Source organism: Suncus etruscus, chromosome 5, assembly GCF_024139225.1.
Source record: "Suncus etruscus isolate mSunEtr1 chromosome 5, mSunEtr1.pri.cur, whole genome shotgun sequence".
NCBI classification, from domain to species: Eukaryota; Metazoa; Chordata; class Mammalia; order Eulipotyphla; family Soricidae; genus Suncus; species Suncus etruscus.
The window spans coordinates 106,265,888-106,286,221 of record NC_064852.1 but is presented as its reverse complement, the minus strand read 5'-3'; the positions used below and the strand labels follow the sequence as shown (position 1 = coordinate 106,286,221).

The window sequence follows — 20,334 nt, the reverse complement described above, 5'->3', positions numbered from 1 at the left end:
AATAAAAATACAAATTGTTATAACAATGCATAAGCACCATCAGTATTGGGCCTCTCTCTGCTGCCCCTATTGCTACATTATTTGGTTTGCTCAGATTCCCAACTTCACTAACCCTCCAACATATTCCAAATTAATTCTCTTTAGTATTGTTTTTGGCTGTTTCCCTACCCAAATTCAGCTGTTTAATTCTAACTCTTCACTTACATGCTGCTATTATTTTTCAAATTGTTACATTTTGTGTGGGTCTGGATTTTGTAACTGTAACTTGTGGTGCTCAGTGACTGTTCCTGGTTCTGTGCTCATAAATGAGCCCTGACTGTTCCAGGGATTTGAACAGTGTCAACAGCATGCAAGATAAATGCCTTAACTCCTGTACTATCTCCCTTATCCCATAATTATCATTTCATATGTCTAAAATGTTGTGAAATGAATAGATTAGTTCTTAGTCAAAGAATGCTAGAAACAGAAGTGTGTGTGTTCACAAATGTGTAAATCAGTATATATTTCAAGGTACATCCTTATGAAGTGATATAATTTAAGATTTACTTAAATGTGTACATTAAAACAAAAACACTTGGGGCCGGAGAGGTGGCGCTAGAGGTAATGTGTCTGCCTTGCAAGCGCTAGCCAAGGAAGGACCCCGGTTTGAGCCCCCGGCATCCCATATGGTCCCCCCAAGCCAGGGGCAATTTCCGAGAGCTTAGCCAGGCCTAACCCCTGAGCATCAAATGGGTGTGGCCAAAAAAATAAAAAAATAAAAAATAAACTTTCTTTTGTGATTGATTACTTTATTTATTTAAAAAGAGATATGAGGCCTTTTGTTGCCCTGAGGGTTAAGATTTTGGAGACAGAGTTCCCATGTTCAAAGCAGGCCAGCTCCACCCTTTTCTCAAACAAGATTAAACTGAGCCTTAAAAGATTGTGGCTACTCTAGCCCATGCAGTAGAAAGATGGAGATTTCGGGAGGAGATAGTGGGCTTCATCCCAATGCTTGCATGCCTCCATCACTGAGAACCAACCTTTCCCCAATGGCATTCCCTGTCTCATCACTGATCCTCTACAATTCTCTGCAGGGACACCAATCTGCCATATTTTAGATACACCAGTTTGAGGGCTGATATCACCAGAGCTTTTTGGGCACCATTTCTCCATCTCTTCCTTCTTCTGGGAAGTCTGGAATTGTAAACATGCCCACAAATGCAATCACCATGTTTGACCAGGGCCTGTTCCATTTATCTCAAATGAAATATAAACCAAGCCATGAAAAATTATAGCTACACCTGCCCACAGAGTAGAAAGCTGGTCATCTCAGGAGAAGGTAGGCCAAGCCCTACCTTTCCAAAGCTATGATTGCTGCATCCATTACCCAGAATTGCTGCTTTCTCAATGTCCCTGCCTTATCACTCACCCTCTATGATTTCCTTCAGAGACACAAATCTTCAGGCATGCCAGTTTGGGGGCTGATGTCATCAGGGCTTTGTGGAACGAGTGTGAGAACATTCCCCCCACACCTTCCTTGTTTCAGGAGACCTGATAGCTGAGTATATACCCCTAAAATAATAGTGCTTTGTTTGAGGATGTCATCCCTAAAGAAATACCCCATTTTAATAGAATGAACAGTTAACAAGAGCTAACAAAACCTTCTGCCATTGTATTAATGACTTCATTGAAGATACAAAAATTTTCACAAATATGCTTGCTATTATACTTTTTTCTTTTTTCTTTTCTTCTATTTTCTTTTTTCTTTCTATTTTTTCAATAACTTTGCTTTCAATTATCTGGAAATTAATGTATCATGATCAACTATGTAAACTGTGTGAAGCATTTTCTTTAAATTAAAAAATGATTAAAAACTATTCTGAATATTAATTAAATAATTAGCATATACATAAAGTATTCATTTGTACAAACTGAGTTTGTTCAATTCTGAATGCATTTAAAAATATTCATATCTTGTATAACTCATACTCTAGAAAAGTACATTTAGAATAAGAGAGCATTTATTGAGACATATTTCAAGAAAGAAGTGGAATATAGTGTTCTGGGCAGTGAAGGTATCTTTCCGAATGAGAAGTGAACTACTATTTGGTTTAATCATTGTACTAGCAAGGCACAAAAATCTTCTCCCCTCACTACTATTCTGTCTCTATTCTTAAATTTTTTTAAAAATGTTGAAATTTTCTTAGGTGGCAAGAAGGCCTTTGAAAATGTGATTTTATAAAGTATTTGTAGGCTATATAAGATTAACTGAGTGACTTGAATATAATCACAGATATTCTTTTTTTCTTTTTTTTTTTTTTTGGTTTTTCAGGCCACACCCATTTGATGCACAGGGGTTATTCCTGGCTAAGCACTCAGAAATCGCCCCTGGCTTGGGGGGACCATATGGGATGCTGGGGGATCGACTTGCGGTCCATCCTATGCTAGCACTTGTAAGGCAGACACCTTACCTCTAGCACCACCTCGCCGCCCCAATCACAGATATTCTTAAAAATGGAGAACCTCCTTCCATTCTTTCTCTTGCTCTATCCTTTGTTCAGAGAAGAATGTGAGTGATAGAAGGATGATCAGAGAGATACCCTTATGATAGAAATTACAATGAGCCACCAACCAAGGAACAGGTGAAGTCTTTAGAAGCTAGAGAAGGAGAGGAAATATGTTTCCCCAGCATCCCATATGGTCCCCTGTGCCTGCCAGGAGCTATTTCTGAGCAGATAGCCAGGAGTAACCCCTGAGCATCGCCAGGTGTGGCCCAAAAACAAAAAAAAAAAAAAAAAAAAAAAAAAGAAAAAAAGAAATTAAAGTAACAAACCATACACAAGCAGAAACATAGCTGTCTGTTTCTTGATGATACCATTTGACTTTAGCCAACATAGCAGAGGGCTTATGTCTGCTTATCTTAAATCCATTTTATTCTAGAATTTCTTTACAGATTTCCAAAGTTCATTTTGACCATCAAAGATCCTTGCTAAATTAACCACATAAATCAATGGAATGATGGACTGGTTAATTGCTCCATACTTACAGGTGGTCCCAGAGAGCCTTGGGGACCCACACTTCCTGTAATCCCAGGGACTCCAGGTGCTCCAGGAATGCCCTAATGGAAGGAACAAGGACAAAGATGAAACTGTGCATAGTCTTCTGGAAGACATCAGATCTCAAGAACGCACAGCACACATATTTAGGGTTCGCTGTCTTAACCTCATAACTCCTCATATGCTCCTTCTTGCATACCTTGACTAAAAGAATAGGTATAAAATAGTTTAGATGGTCTAATGCTCTCAGTATTAGTGGTTTTTTAATTTAAAAACTGTGTCTAATAAAAACTAATAAATGCAGGTGACTTTTATGCAAAATAGTTCAGAGACAGGATTATCAAATTATATATACTATTAAATATGTTAGATCATATTTATATATTATTAATGCATTGTGTATTAATAGTATTAATTAACATATCAATATTATCTAATATTAGGCATATTATTTCTATTTTTTAATTTCTTGCAGCGTCAGGGACAAAACTCAGGAACCACAAACTTGCAAAGATAATGTTAAGGCATTGAGTTACATCCCAGCCCTTGGATTATATTTTTTTTATTTATTTATTTTGTTTGTTAGGGGCCACCTTGGACTGGCTCTGCATTCAGGGATCACACCTGGTGGTGCATGGGACTCAGGACACTATGCGGGGATCAAAGCCATGTCAGCCACATGCAAGAACCTTCTTCACTATACTATTCTTCTGGACCACTAGACTAAATTATTATTATTATTTTTTGGGTTTTGAGGCCACACCCGTTTGATGCTCAGGGGTTATTCCTGGCTAAGCACTCAGAAATTGTCCCTGGCTTGGGGGGGACCATATGGGACGCAGGGGGATCGAACCACAGTTCTTCCTTGGCTAGCACTTGCAAGGCAGACACATTACCTCTAGCGCCACCTCACCGGCCCCGACTAAATTATTTTTAAAGGATGTTTAAGGAAGAGCTTCATCAAGGGATGAGTTATTTATTACCCAAGGAATAATGGCCAAGAAAGTGAAAGATAAATTCTTGAGTGAAAAAAAATTTTCTAGGCACAGCTTGTCCCAATTACTTCTGGAAATACTTACAATTGGCCCAGGTGGTCCCGGGGGGCCAGAGGATCCTTCTTTTCCAGGAAATCCCTGTGATAAAGACACATCACATGTCAATATTTTTACATGAATTTCAGAATAGACGTGCTGAAGTCTATTTAATTCTGGGGGTAGAACTGAGTCTGTCACTTTCTTGGACATCAAAACGTAATTCACTTTTGAACTCTTAATAGAGTTTTGTTTCTATTGGCCTTCCTGAATTATTCAGTGCAAGAGTTTAAGTGTAAAAACAACCCCTTACTAACTAAAAGAGACATTTGTTTCTAAAAAGTGTTTTTAAAATATAAACAATGAGAAAGAAAAGTATTTTAATAATTAATATAATTTTAAAGATAAGTAATAATTATTAATAATAATTAATTATTAGCAAAAATATGAATTAAGAATCATAATATAAAAGAGTTTGGGGTATGGGATTTTGGGCGCAGGGAATTCTTAACAACCCAGAACAATAAAATATCTGAAACTGAGACTCTTTCGAATTGTGAGGAAACATGAGAGGCATTTCCTTCTGCAACAACACAGCATTAACAGCTGTGGGGATATTGAATGTGAATCATGGACAAACATATGGGTGCATGTTTGTTTCCAGTTCTATGATAGAAGAGATTAAGGCAGAAAGCAGAAAATATTTATAAAACATTTTTCTTAAATGACTGAATGTTTATTTTTATAGATGATTTAAAAATGTAATGACTTGAATGTGGACAGGGCTTACTCCTAACTCTGTGCTTGGGGACTGAACCCTGTCAGCTATGTACAAGGCAAGCTTATTACCCAATGTACTATTGCTTTAGTTCCAGGATTAGCAATAGGTATTAATAACAGAGGGTGAACTAATACAGTTAAAAAGATGAAAAAGGACCATCAATATAATTTTATAATAGGTTCGTAAAATTTTGTCCAAAACATCACCATCTACTACACAGAGAAATAGGCTTTTCATTTTGGAATTTATCTCTTAGCAAACCAAGTTTTTCCCATCTCAAAGTAACTTTGACACATGTCGCCTGGCTGCCTTACTAACTGCCTCTCCTAACTGTCTTTCAAAAAGTAAAGTTACTTTTCCAGTGAATGGTCCTTCCCACTTATTTTGCTCATAAAAATTCATCTTCTTGGGGCTCCTTATCAACATTCAAATTCTCTCCATACCTTGAAGTATTAAAGAGTGAAGACTAGCAGTAGAAGAAAGGAAATGGGGGTATGATTGAGAGAAAAGTTCTGTGGGGTGACTTGAAGTAAAGATGAAGGAAAGGCAAAGATCAGCAAAGCTATTGTGTCATATGCTTGAACTTGCACACTACTGAATCCACAAAAAAAGACAAAGGATGGTGGAGTTAACCACCCTTTGTGTTTGTCCTTTTCTGCGTGGCCACTTGTGAGACTGTTTCCCTGTCTCTTTGGAATTATCTTGGGACTACATGGCTGAATTCTGGACAGTGGAATGGGGCCAGATACAGTTCGGGCTCAGAAAAATTTCCCATGAGTAATTCCTTAGTTTTGTTTTCCATCTGCAATAACTTCCTAGGCCATGTTTTGAGGATATTATCTCAAGATGGAAAGACCTTGAATCGCTAAAGACCTTGACTATCTACAATGCAGAATAGCTCTCCTGTTTCCTTTCCTATTTTACTCTCAATATTAAATTGGGAAGAAAAAATATATAATGTTTATTATTTCATGCTAACCTATTTAATTGTTACTGAGATTTTAAAATAGGTTGTCACAGTCTACACAAACAAATTAGTGCTGTTTTATTACTACTGTATCTATTTCACTTCAGTTATTTAGTCAAGAATATAATGTCACAAAGCTGCAATGATGGCTGGCTAAATTACACACACATGAACACACATCATACATGGATAAAAGCATTCTTTCTTAGGTCTGTTAAATAAAAATATAAAACTTAATACTGATACAGTCAAAATAAATGTGTGGAATTTAAATAAAATATGTTAGGAAGAATGACATAAAAATACATAGGCTGGAGCAGTGGCACAAGGCATAAGGCATCTGCCTTGCTGGCACTAGCCTAGGACGGACCACAGTTCGATCCCCCAGTGTCCCATATGGTCCCCCAAGCCAGGAGCGATTTCTGAGTGCATAGCCAGGAGTAACCCCTGAGCATAACCGGGCATGGCCCAAAAACCAAAACCAAAGCAAAACAAAACAAAAACACACCACAATCATGTTTGTAACCAATGTGTTTAAATAAAATATTATTTTAAAAAAGAAATAGGCAAATAAATGAATATGTATCAATTACTTAGTAATTATATCAAAATAAAGATGCATTTTAAATTAAAAAAACACATGAAGAATGAGCAGGGGTAAAGAACTCTTCAAGTTTAACTGCTCATATTTTATGCAAGAGAAACTGGGACTAAGGTTGAGAAACTTAATTATGGGGGAAGAAAGAGTAAAACTTTAATCTATGCTTATTCCCCAGATGAATTTATTGAGAGGCAGTTTTGGGTCACACCTGGTGGCACTCAGGGGTCACTCCTGGCTCTGTGCTCAGAAATAGCCCCTGGCAGGCTCGGGGGAACATATGGGATGCCAGGATTCAAATCACTATCATTTTTGGGTTGGCTGCATGCAAGGCAAACACCTTACCTCTGTGCTATCTCTCATGCCCCCCAGAAGAATTTTTAATAAAACAAAAAAGGGAGAGGAGACTCTAAGCAGGTGTCAAATTATTGAAGAAGCCATTTTGCTTCTTAATCTTACATATTCTTGTTCACAGATGCATCAGGGCACATGGCTAACACAAATCCCCACTATAAAATATGTAATATGGTTGCAGAATATCTTCCCTGACATTTGCTAGGTTCAGCATTATGAAGGGAAAGGGGAATAAAAATTGATGGCAATTTTTACTCCAGGAAAAAGTAACGTATGACCAAGTATTTTAAAACTCACTAAATATTCTGCCCCAAAAGCATCATCCAAGACTGTCTTTATTCCAATACCATACTGTTTTGATAACTATTGCTTTGTAGTACAGTTTAAAATTGGGGAAAGTAATTCCTCCCATATTCTTTTTCCCAATTATAGCTTTAGCTATTCTAGGGTGTTTATTGTTACAAAAGAATTTCAAAATTGCCTGATCCACTTCATTGAAGAATGTCATGGGTATCTTTAGAGGAATCGCATTATATCTGTACAATGCTTTGGGGAGTATTGCCATTTTCATGATGTTAATCCTACCAATCCATGAGCAGGGTATGTGCTTCCATTTCTGCGTGTCCTCTCTTATTTCTTGGAGCAGAGTTTTATAGTTTTCTTTGTACAGGTCCTTCACATTTTTAGTCAAGTTGATTCCAAGATATTTGAGTTTGTGTGGCACTATATCACTGGGGTTGTTTTCTTAATGCCTATTTCTTCCTTATTATTATTGGTGTATAGAAAGGCCATTGATTTTTGTGTGTTAATTTTGTAGCCTGCCAACTTGCTATATGAGTCTATTGTTTCTAGAAGCTTTTTCGTAGAGACTTAAGGGTTTTCTAGGTAGAGTATCATGTCATCTGCAAACAGCAAGAGCTTGACTTCTTCCTTTCCTATCTGGATTCCCTTGATATCTTTTTCTTTTCTAATTGCTATAGCGAGTACTTCCAGTGCTATGTTGAATAGGAGTGGTGAGAGAGGACAGCCTTGTCTTGTGCCAGAATTTAGAGGAAAGACTTTCAGTTTTTCTCCATAGAGGACAATATTTGCCTCTGGCTTGTGGTAGATGGCCTTAACTATATTGAGAAAGGTTCCTTCCATTCCCATCTTGCTGAGAGTTTTGATCAAGAATGGGTGTTGGAACTTATCAAATGCTTTCTCTGCGTCTATTGACATGATCATGTGATTTTTATTTTTCTTGTTGTTGATGTTGTGTATTTTGTTGATAGATTTATGGATGTTAAATCAGCCTTGCATTCCTGGTATGAAACCTACTTGATCATAGTGGATGATTTTCTTAATGAGGCATTGAATCCTATTTGCCAGGATTTTGTTGAGGATCTTTGCATCTGTATTGGCCTGTAATTTTCTTTTTTGGTCTGTAATTTTCTTTTTTGGTAGCATCTCTGTCTGATTTAGGTATCAAGGTGATGTTGGCTTCATAAAAGCTATTTGGAAGTGTTCCTGGTTTTTCGATTTTATGAAAGAGTCTTGCCAGGATTTGTAGAAGTTCCTCTTGAAAGGTTTGAAAGAATTCATTAGTAAATCCATCTGGGCCTGGACTTTTTTTGTTGTTGTTGTTTTTGGGCCACACCCGGCATTGCTCAAGGGTTATTCATGGCTGTCTGCTCAGAAATAGCTCCTGGCAGGCACGGGGGACCATATGGGACACTGGGATTCGAACCAATCACCTTTGGTCCTGGATCGGCTGCTTGCAAGGCAAACGCTGCTGTGCTATCTCTCCGAGCCCTGGACTTTTATTTTGGGACAGACATTTGATTACTGTCTTAATTTCCTCAGTAGTGATGGGGGTGTTTAGATATGCTACATCCTCTTCATTCAACCGTTGAAAATTATAAGAGTCCAAAAATTTATCCATTTCTTCCAGGTTTTCCTTTTTAGTGGCATAGAGTTTCTCAAAGTAGTTTCTGATTACCCTTTGGATCTCTACCATATCAGAAGTGATCTCTCCTTTTTCATTCCTGATACGTGTTATCAAGTTTCTCTCTCTCTCCCTTTGTTAATTTTGCCAGTGGTCTATCAATCTTGTTTATTTTTTCAAAGAACCAACTTCTGCTTTCATTGATCTTTTGGATTGTTTTTTGGTTTCCACTTCATTGATTTCTGCTCTCAGCTTTGTTATTTCCTTCTTTCTCCCTATTTTTGGGTCCTTTTGTTGAGTACTTTCTAAATCTATGAGCTGCATCATTAAGCTATTCAGGTATGCCCCCTCTTCTTTCCTGATGTGTGCTTGCAAAGCTATAAATTTTCCTCTCAGTACCACTTTTGCTGTGTCCCATAGATTCTGATAGTTTGTATTTCCATTGTCATTTGTTTCTAGGAAGGTTTTGATTTCCTCTTTGATTTCATCTCAGACCCACTGGTTATTCAGTATTAGGCTGTTTAACTTCTAGGAATTAAAGTTTTTGTTCTGTGTTCCTTTGTGGTTCACATATAATTTCAGGGCCTTGTGGTCAGCGAAGGTAGTCTGCAAAATTTCTATCCTCTTGATATTAGGGAGGTATGTTTTATGTGCTAGCATGTAGTCTATCCTGGAGAATTTCCCATGTACATTAGAGAAGAACGTGTATCTGGGCTTTTGGGGGTGGAGTGTCCTGTATATATCTACTAGGCCTCTTTCTTCCTTTTCTCTTTTCAGGTCTAGTATATTCTTGTTGGGTTTCAGTCAGGTTGACCTGTCAAGTGTTGACAATGCCGTGTTGAAGTCTTCCACAATTACTGTGTTGTTATTGATATTATTTTTCAGATTTGTCACAATTTTATTAAATATTTTGCTGGGCCCTCATTCGGTGCATATATGTTTAGGAGAGTGATTTCTTCCTGCTGTATGTATCCCTTGATTAATACAAAATGTCCATCTTTATCCCTTACAACTTTCCTAAGTATAAAGTTTGCATCATCTGCTATTAGTATGGCCAGCTTTTTTATAGGTGTTGTTTGCTTGGATGATTTTCCTCCAGCCTTTTATTTTGAGTCTATATTTGTTCTGACTATTCAGGTGCGCTTCTTGTAGGCAGCAGAAATTTGATTGAGGTTTTTGACCCATTTAGCCACTCTGTGTCTCTTAACTGGTGCATTTAGTCCATTGACATTGAGAGAAAGAATTGTCCTGGGAGTTAGTGCCATCTTTATATTGAAGTTTGGTGTGTCTGTTGCTAAGTCTTGTCTTAAAGTATGCTGTTTAGTTTTTCTTTTAAGAATGGTTTTGAGTCTGTAAAGTTTCTGAGCTGCTGTTTGTCTGTGAAACTATGTATTGTTCCTTCAAACCTGAAAGTGAGTTTTGCTGGGTGCAGTATTCTAGGCGAAGCATTTATTTCATTGAGTTTTGTCACCATGTCCCACCACTGCCTTCTGACCTTGAGTGTTTCCAGTGACAGGTCTGCAGTAAATCTCAAGGATGTTCCCTTGAATGTAAATTCTCTTTTTGATCTTGCTGCTTTCAGAATTCTGTTTCTATCTGTGGGATTCATCATTGTGACTAGGATGTGTCTTGGGGTGTTTTTTCTGGGGTCTCTTTTAGTTGGTACTCTTCGGGCATGCAGGATATGATCACATGTATTTATTAGCTCTGGTAGTTTCTCTTTAATGATGTTCTTGACTGTTGAGTCTTCCTGGAGATTTTCTTCCTGGGTCTCTGGGACTCCAATTATTCTTCAATTGTTTCTGTTGAGCTTATCATAGACTTCTATTTTCATCTGTTCCCATTCTTTGAGTAATGTTTTCATTGTTTAATTGTTTGCTTTAAGGCTTTTTTTCCCAATTTCTTTTGCTGTATAAAATTGTTATTCATCTCATCTTTCAGTGTACTAATTCTATTCTCAGCTGCTTTTCACCCATGGGAAAGCTCAACCATGTTTTTCTTCAATTCATCTACTGAGTTTTTCAGACCTGTTATTTGACCTGAAATTTCAGTTTGGAGTTTTCTGATTTCTATCTTCATATTCTCTTGATTCTTATTAGTGTTCTCTTCTATACTTTCTTTGAGTTCTTTGAACATCTTCCATATTGCGATTCTAAACTCCTTATCTGAGAGACTGACTAGTTGGTTGGTCATGTTCAAGTCATCAGAGTTGCCATCGTCTTTCTATATGTCTGGCGCTGGCCTGCATTGTTTCCCCATTGTCACACTTGTATTGTGGGTTTTTCTACGTGTTGTGGTTTATTCATTGGATAAATGATGTGCACAGCCAGGAAGTGAAGCGGAGCGGCCATGCTCCTCTGGCTCCACCCTTTCTCGGCTTGTAAACTCACCTCCAGGGAAGGCTCCAGGGAAAGCAAGCCATCCGCAGATGAGACACACACAGGATGAAATCAGGCTGAAAATGGAGCACAGCACAGAAGACAGGCAGATAGGGGTGCTGGCATCTGAGTTCTAGCAGAGTTCAGCAGCTTCTCCTTTCTGGGCTTGTAAACTCACCTCCAGGGAAGGCAAGCCATCTGCAGATGAGCCACACACAGGATGAAATCAGGCCAAAAATGGAACACAGCACAGAAGACAGGCATATAGGGGTGCTGGCATCTGAGTTCCAGCAGAGTTCAGTGGCTTCCCCTTTCTGGGCTTGTAAAGTCAGTCATTTCTTACTCACTCACTTGCTCTCTGGGTAACTTCAGAATGCAGTTTTTTTGGTGTTCACTTCCCAGGGCTCTGAGCAGAGCTTGAAGGATTCAGGAAAGACAGAGGAGCACAGGACAGGGTTCTCTTTAGGTCCTCAGTTTCCTCAGAAGAAGCACAGCAGGGCAGACACTCCGCAGGTAAAGCAATCAGCACTTCACCTGGAAGTCCCCACAGTCAGCCATTTCTTATTCACTCACTGGCTCGCTGGGTAGCATCAGAATGCAGTTTTTGGGGGGTTCGCTTCCCAGGGCTCTGAGGAGAGCTTGGAGGATTCAGGAAAGACAGAGGAGCACAGGACAGGGTTCTCTTTAGGTCCTCAGTTTCCTCAGAAGAAGCACAGCAGGGCGGAGACTCCACAGGTGAAGCAATCAGCACTTCACCTGGCAGTCCCCACAGTCAGTCATTTCTTACTCACTTGCTCACTGGGTAGCTTCAGAATGCAGTTTTTTGGGGGGGTTCACTTCCCAGGGCTCTGAGGATAGCTTGAAGGATTCAGGAAAGACAGAGGACTACAGGACAGGTTCTCTTTAGGTCCTCAGTTTCCTCAGAAGAAGCACAGCAGGGCAAAGACTCCACAGGTGAAGCAATCAGCACTTCACCTGACAGTCCCCACGGTCAGCCATTTCCTAACCTGATTTTTCTACTTTTTCAAGGGCCCTTGGGCTGTTATGAGTGGAGTCTAAGAAATCGAGCTCCCATACAATCCAGCTATACCACTCCTAGGAATATACCCTAGGAACACAAAAATACAATACAAAAACCCCTTCCTTACACCTATATTCATTGCAGCACTATTTACCATAGCAAGACTCTGGAAACAACCAAGATGCCCTTCAACAGACGAATGGCTAAAGAAACTGTGGTACATATGCACAATGGAATATTATGCAGCTGTCAGGAGAGATGAAGTCATGAAATTTTCCTATACATGGATGTACACGGAATCTATTATGCTGAGTGAAATAAGTCAGAGAGAGAGAGAGAAAAATGCAGAATGGTCTCACTCATCTATGGGTTTTAAGAAAAATGAAAGACACCCTTGTAATAATAATTTTCAGACACAAAAGAGAAAAGAGCTGGAAGTTCCAGCTCACCACAAAGAGTGATGAGTTTAGTTAGGGAAATAACTACATTTTGAACTGTCCTAATAATGAGAATGTATGAGGAAAATGGAGAGCCTGTCTAGAGTACAGGCGGGGGTCAGGTGGGGCGAAGGGAGACTTGGGACATTGGTGATGGGAATGTTGCACTGGTGATGGGTGGTGTTCTTTACATGACTGAAACCCAAACACAATCATGTATGTAATTAAGGTGTTTAAATAAATTAAAAAAAAAAGAAATCCTTGCTACATCAGGGAAGCTCAAAAACCATAGTATGAACCTGAGACAAACAAAAAAAGAGAAAAAATAAAGGAGAAAAAGAATGACAAGAGCAAAATATTGTTACTTGGATTGGCCTAGAATAAAAACTGCATGCTGAAATGAATTCAGTTTTCAACCCTGAACTTGAAATTCCTTTGTTATTTTTAAATATTTACAAATTTAAAAAAATTAATGGTTTTCCCTGCTTTGAGATATGATTAAATATAACAATGTGTAAATTTGAGGTATAAAAAGAACCGATCTGAAGCAGTTAAGTATTTAAAAAAAAAAGTATTTCAAAATAATTTTCTTCATTAACACCTTCATCCTGTTGCACCATACCAATTTGTTTTTGTGGTAAAAACATTGAAGATCCACTTTTTTTTTTGGGGGGGTCACACCCGGTGACGCCCAGGGTTTACTCGTGGCTATGCGCTAAGAAGTTGCTCCTGGCTTGGGGGACCATATGGGACACCGTAGGATAGAACCATGGTTCGTCCTAGGCTAGCGCTGGCAATGCAGACACCTTACCTCTAGCGACACCACACTGGCTCCGAAGATCCACATATTTTTTTATTATAATATAATTTTATTTTGATCATAGTGGCTTACATATTGTTGACAATAATATTATAGGTACATATTTACATAAAATCAGGAGGGATTCCCATCCATCACCGAATTGTTCTCCCTACCCATCCGTTTTTGTCTTCCCTCCCATTTCTTCTTCCCTCACGCCCAGGGCGGCTAGAATATGTGGTCCCTTCTGTATCTAACCTATTACTTAGTAGTCTTTCACCTGTTTGGTCTTGAGGCCTCCCTTATTTCCCCCTCTAACTGGAGGCAAGACCAGCTATTTCAAGTTACGTGGTTTTGCCTGGAAAAGAAAAAAGTAATAAATTGGGGTAAGAGTCTAATACCCCGAAAATGGGTGGAATCCTTCTAGTGGCTCTCATCATCAATTTGGGAGGTGAAGGAGAAAGAGTACTCCACCAGTACCAAAAGAAGTGTCAAATATCCAGTGAGGACTCCAGCTATATCGATAAGCACCACAAAAAAACAAACAAAAAACAAAACAAAACAAACAACAAAAACAAGCACACAAACAAAAAACACACCATGGTCTTGAAATAAGAAACATGGCATAGCACATAATGAAAGAAAAGAGAGGAAGAGAAAAAATAAGTATAACTGGGGACAACAATTTCAATAATCACACCCAAAGAGAGAAATCGACCAAAATAGATAGGTAAATTAAAAAAATAATAATAATAAATGAAGGTAAAAAAAAAAATATATATATATATATATATATATATATATATATATATATATAAATAACCAAGGTTTTGTGCTTTTTGTATTTTTGTTTTTTCCCTCCTGCCCTGGCACAGTAAATATTGGGGTCATTTGAAAAGGAATTCACTTGGCCTAAGAAATATGGGGTTTCTTCGTCCTTGGAGTATACTGTCATGGGATCAACTCTAGACTTTGGTCAGGAGAAGATCCACATTTTTATTCACTGTTACTCTCTTAAGTGTGGTCCTACATCTGGAGAAATCTCAGAACACCGACTTTATGAATTGGAACAATAGTACAGTGGATAATGGGTTTGCTTGCACACAACTGAATCTGTTTAAATCCCTGCATTCCATATTGTACCCTGGGCTTGCCAGAAGTGATTACTGAAAGCAGAGCCAAGGGTATGCCTTCAGCACTTCCAGATGTAGCCCAAACCCTAAACATCAGCATTGTAAGCAGAAGGCCATGAGTTTGATCCTTAGCACTGCCCCACATAACTGAGTTAAGTTATCCTGGGGTTGCACTTGGTGATCCTGTGATAGTGATTCTTGAAACCATAAGGAGTGGGCAACTTCTGCTCACTGCAAAGAAATCTGTGCAAGTGCCACAACCAAGTGTGTAGCCTTTGGTCATCATATGACACAACAATAAAGGAATGAGAATGAGTGAAAAAATTAATATGGCACTGCATTGTAATCTTTTCAACAAAAGACTGAAATTTGTTCAATAAATAAGCCCAACTTTTACTAAATGTTCCCATGGCCTCATGGCCCTGATGTAGTCTGAAGTATTTCTAAGCATTATATAATCTCCTTGGGAAGAGCCAAAACAAGTAACAAACATTAAAAAAAAACATGTCCCTTTTTTAACAAGATACTTGAAGAAACTTTGCTAAGTTCTCTGTCCTTCCAGGCTAAATTCAGGAGCAACACTGGCACCCATTTCAGGAAATAGGTGTTAAATTTCTCCTAAGTTGGTATTAAAAAGATGGTGGCTGGAGCAGTGGCACAAGCAGTAGGGCATTTGCCTTGCACATGCTAGAAGGGGACTGCGGTTAGATCCTTCCATGTCCCATATGATTCCCCCAAGCCAGGAGCGATTTCTGAGTGCATAGTCAGGAGTAATCCCTGAGTGTCAGCGGTGTGGCCCAAAAAGAAAAAAAAAGATGGTGGTGTCAAGTTTGAGCCAACTTTGAAATTGTAAAAAAGGAAGATAAAGATGAGAAGAAAGACAAAGACGAAGAGAAATAAATAGTAGGAACAACTGTGAACAGAGAAGACAGAAGAATATGAAAGAAAAACAAAGAGTAAGGACAGTCAGTCCATCAGCCCTAAGATAGGTGGTAGCAGCTTTCCATAACCCAACCCCAGACTCTCAAAGGAATAAAAAAGAGGTATAAGACATCATAGATTGCCACCAACTTCTTCCTTCTGTGAAAGTTTTACTTGAGCTCTGTGAAAATCGAAGGCAAGCCACAAAATATGACTGAGGTGCACAAGAGTTAAAAAAAAAAAAAGAAATAACTGGCTTCAAATTTTTATAGACAAATGAGTCTACCTGGAGAGCATTCTAGAACTGGTTCCAGATACATCAGCAAGTCTATCATCAGTGTGCTATTGCTTTCTCTTTATTCTCTCTCCTGGTTGTTTCTATTATTGTTTTTGTTTTGTTTGGGGGGGTTTCGCCTGGTGGGTCTTAGGGATTACTTTTGACTCTGTACTCCAAGATGCTGGGAGATAAGGAGACTATTTGCAGTGCCAAGATACAACTGGGGGTAATGAGTGGCAAGTACCATCACCTCTGTGCTATTTCTCCAGCTCTCATGTATGCATGCTATTGTTTATTGGTGGCCTCTGGCATTTTTTAGGATGTCCTTTGTGTGATTAGCACCATCAAGAGTTATGTGATAAGATCACCATTGGCCTCAAATACAATCTCTACAATGATTGTTCCAGATATGCAGAATATTTTAAAAATGGGGCCAGAGAGACAGCATGGAGGTAAGGCATTTGCCTTTCATGCAGAATTCATCAGTTTAAATCCGGCTTCCCATATGGTCCCCCGTGCCTGCCAGGAGCAATTTCTAAGCATGAAGGTAGGAGTTTCCCCTGAACACAGAAAAAAAAAAAAAAAAAAAAAAGAACCTAGAATGTTTCTACTGAAAATACATTTTAATAAGTAATTTTTGTCTCATTTATAGTTTTCCAATGTGATGAGACATATTCTGAAAGTTGATCACCACATTGAGGGAATGAGGAAAATAAATCTACTTACAGATACCTTATCATTTTACTACAGCTCTTAGACTTTTCATTAGATTAAAAAAAGTTTGGAGGAATAGAGAAAATATTTATAAAGTGTCTGTGTTGGTATATTGGTTTTAAAAGAAATAACTCCAAAACCAAATGATGGAAACATTAATATGATGTGTTTAATTTTGGGATGTTTTGGCCAAGACTGGACTCCATGTATCGATAAATCAAATAAATTCACTGAACCAAAGCTTTAGAATTGCAATTTTCAGACTCATGAAGGAATCTAGGTTGTAACCATACAGGATCTAAACTTAAGTCCTTGGCCAAAACATATAAATACTTCTAGACACTCCTTCCACATGTACAAGAAATCTACATAAATCTGACTTCTAGAGAATGCCTCTTTTACATAGATCCATCTGGACATATTTTATACACTAAGTAATTCTATTTGATGGACAGAGACTAAATTCAGATTTTAAACAAATATGCTTGGTGTAGAAAATAAAAAGAATATGGAAGGAACTGAAGGTCCCACACCCTTATTCCTATAGAAAAATAATTTTCGTATTCGCCAGCAGTACAGCTACCCTGAGGTAAAGTCATGCCCTTTTTGAGAGTGAGTCTTCCAGCTAATCTAGAGGGTAGGCTGAATCCCATGTGCCAGTGAATGTTAAGGGTATTGTCTTTCATTATTGGATCCAGTTGGGTGACACTCCAGAGGGCTCAATCCTGAAGAAAACTGTGGAACAGCTCACATTTTAAAATCAATGAGGAAGTGCTCTCTCTTTTTATTTCTTTCTCCTTTGCTGAAATTTTTATAATTTTATTGTTTTTCTTTTTTTATAAAATATTTATTTAAACACCATGATTACAGCATGATTGTAGTTGGAATTCAGTCATAAACAGAACACCCCCTTCACCAGTGCAACATTCCCACCACCAATGCCCTCCTCCCTCCTTCCCAACTCCTGCCTACATTCGAGACAGGCATTCTACTTCTCTCTCATTAAGAATGTCATGATAGTTGTTAGTGTAGTTATTTCCCTAACTGCACTCACCACTCTTTTTTTTTTTTGTTTGTTTTTTTTGTTTTTTGGGCCACACCCGGTGATGCTCAGGGGTTACTCCTGGCTGTCTGCTCAGAAATAGCTCCTGGCAGGCATGGGGGACCATATGGGACACCGGGATTCGAACCAATCACCTTTGGTCCTGGATCGGCTGCTTGCAAGGCAAACGCTGCTGTGCTATCTCTCTGGGCCCTGCACTCACCACTCTTTGTGGTGATCTTCATTTGCAAACTTGAAATACTTAACTTTTGGGCCCAGAGAGATAGCACAGCGGCGTTTGCCTTGCAAGCAGCCGATCCAGGACCAAAGGTGGTTGGTTCGAATCCTGGTGTCCCATATGGTCCCCCGTGCCTGCCAGGAGCTATTTCTGAGCAGACAGCCAGGAGTAACCCCTGAGCACCACCGGATGTGGCCCAAAAACCAAAAAAAAAAAAAAAGACTTAACTTTTTTTTTTTTTTGTTTTTTTGGGCCACACCCATTTGATGCTTAGGGGTTACTCCTGGCTAAGCGCTCAGAGGTTGCCCCTGGCTTGGAGGGATCATATGGACGCCAGGGGGATCGAACCACGGTCCTTCCTTGGCTAGCGCTTGCAAGGCAGACACACCTTACCTCTAGCGCCACCTCATCGGCCCCGAAATACTTAACTTTTAAGGAAATAAATAATTTAAGTGAATTTGAGTTTACCACTCCAGTTTTGTATTTAGACAATCTCCCTTACCTAAGAGCATAGAGACCGCCCCCACATACACAGTCACTCATGTTGCACCCTAAATCTCTGGTCATGTTCAATTATATCTAGTTCTAAAATGTCCCCCATTTTCTACAGTTCAATCTTCTGTACATACATGTCTTGTGCTCCCAATGACCTTTTGTCATGAAAATGGCCAGTTCTTTCAAATTCAGTTTCAGTCTCTGTGGTGCCTAATCTGTGACTCTATCTCCGGTTCTCCACATCTGGCTTACATAGGAAACAGATAAACACTACCAGTATGGCCCATTCAGAAATTTCTTTAGTTGATTTTGCCTAATAAACTAAAATCTCTTAGGGAATAAGAAACACAAACCTGTCTTGGTAAACTGGCTTACTAAACAGACATTAGAGGACCAGAGAGAAGATACAGGGGCTAAGGTGCTCACCTGGCAAGTAACTGGCTCAGGTTCAATTCCCCAGCACAGCAAAGTCACCTGATTCCTGCCAGGAGTGAATTCAGAGCAGAGGGCTGGTGTAGCCTCTGAACACTGTAGGGCATGGCCTAATCACCCCCCTCAAAAAAAAAAACCAAAACAAATAAACTACTAATTCAGCCCCTTTCTACCACCTACTTTATTACTTTCTACCTTGAAAAGGATCAGAGAATAAAAAGTTAATATATATTAAGCAGATGGAAATTGCATAGTTTGATACATTTTAATTTATATATCGCTAATTTCCTTTAGACTTGTGCTTTAAAATTTTGATGTACCTGGAAATTTTACTAAATAAATGCAACAATTCAGTGCACAATGTATTTAGGTGTGTGTGTGTGTGTGTGTGTATGTGTGTGTGTGTGTGTGTGTGTATGTGTGTGTGTGTGTGTGTGTGTGTATAGAGAGAGAGAGATGTTTAGAGACAGGAAGGTTACTAAGGTTCAATAAATGTGTCCTCTTAGCTTTGATAAAACTAATTGATATAGACAAGTCAATGGAAGAAAATTTATGAAAGACAGGTAAGATGTTTATGACAGAAAATAAAACACACATACACACACAAAACCACCACACACATGCACACAACACACAAAACACACACACTACTCAAAAGCCCTGCTGTTTTTTTGTTTTTTGTTTTTTTTTTTTCACAAAAAGTGGCCAACAGCTTTGATGAGAAACACACTCTGCTAGCAACCTTGGGTAAATCCTTACCCTCTGGCCTGGTGAACCATCACGTCCAGGTGAACCAACACCTCCTGGGACACCCTAGATACAGCAAGGAGAGAAAGGTCAGATGGTAGGAATTCAAGTGCTCTTCCCAACTCTGAAATATAAGAAGGCCTTTAAACAAAATTCATAGCATCCAGTGAGGCATTCATATTTGAGAATTCAGAATCCAGAACTTATTCATGGGCCAGAAATCTCTCTCATCAGGAATCATTCACACAGAGCATTTAAGGTAAATGAGTGCAGACTATCAGACTATCAGTCTGCAATAAAGATAACATGCATTGCTAGGAGCTTGTGCAGAAAACTAGAAAAACAGTAATATACCTGTGGGCCAGGAAGACCAGTCTCTCCTTTATCTCCTTTTTTGCCTGGCATTCCCTGAATATTTAAAAGTACATGGTTAAGTTCACATAGATAAGGTCTTACTCTTCCAACCTCCCTAGCATTTTTTGGACCATACCAAGACCAGCAAAGCTCAGGGCTTACTCCTGGCTCTACATTCAGAAATTACTTTGGGCCATATACTAAGAACTATGGGATTGTGGGTATTGTATCTGGATCAGTCGTGTGTAAGGTAAATGTCCTATCCATTGTATTATCTTTTGAGACCTAGTTTTCTCTTTACTCTCCAGTGACATACATTTTAAACATTAAATTTTTTCATACCAACCAAAAATGACATATTTCAGATCTCACACATGGTATGTACTTAAGCATTCCTACAGGCTGGGCATTTCTGTTAGAAATGTTTAAACAGAATGTTCATTAAGTGTAGTTAAGTTCATACTACAAAAATGTAGAGGAAGGTTTGAACATTCCAATATTAATCAGATTAGATGTTCACATTCCTATTTATATGCTTTTTTTATTTTTTCTTGACTAGATATTTCTTTTTTTTATTTGAAATTTTTTTCTTTATTTAAACATCTTTATTACATATATGATTGTGATTAGGTTTCAGTTATGTAAAGAACACCCCC

General features: G+C 38.6%; 1 protein-coding gene across 1 annotated transcript in view; it reads right to left on the bottom strand.

The window, feature by feature from the left end:
* COL14A1 (collagen type XIV alpha 1 chain) overlaps window positions 1–20,334 on the bottom strand; it is a 275,987-nt gene that overhangs the window by 43,358 nt on the left and 212,295 nt on the right. The window contains exons 41-44 of the mRNA XM_049772885.1: window positions 19,679–19,732; window positions 19,337–19,390; window positions 4,115–4,168; window positions 3,026–3,097 (exon numbers count right to left, since the gene is read on the bottom strand). Coding sequence (XP_049628842.1) covers window positions 3,026–3,097; window positions 4,115–4,168; window positions 19,337–19,390; window positions 19,679–19,732 — 234 coding nt within the window. The remainder of the gene's footprint in view (window positions 1–3,025; window positions 3,098–4,114; window positions 4,169–19,336; window positions 19,391–19,678; window positions 19,733–20,334) is intronic.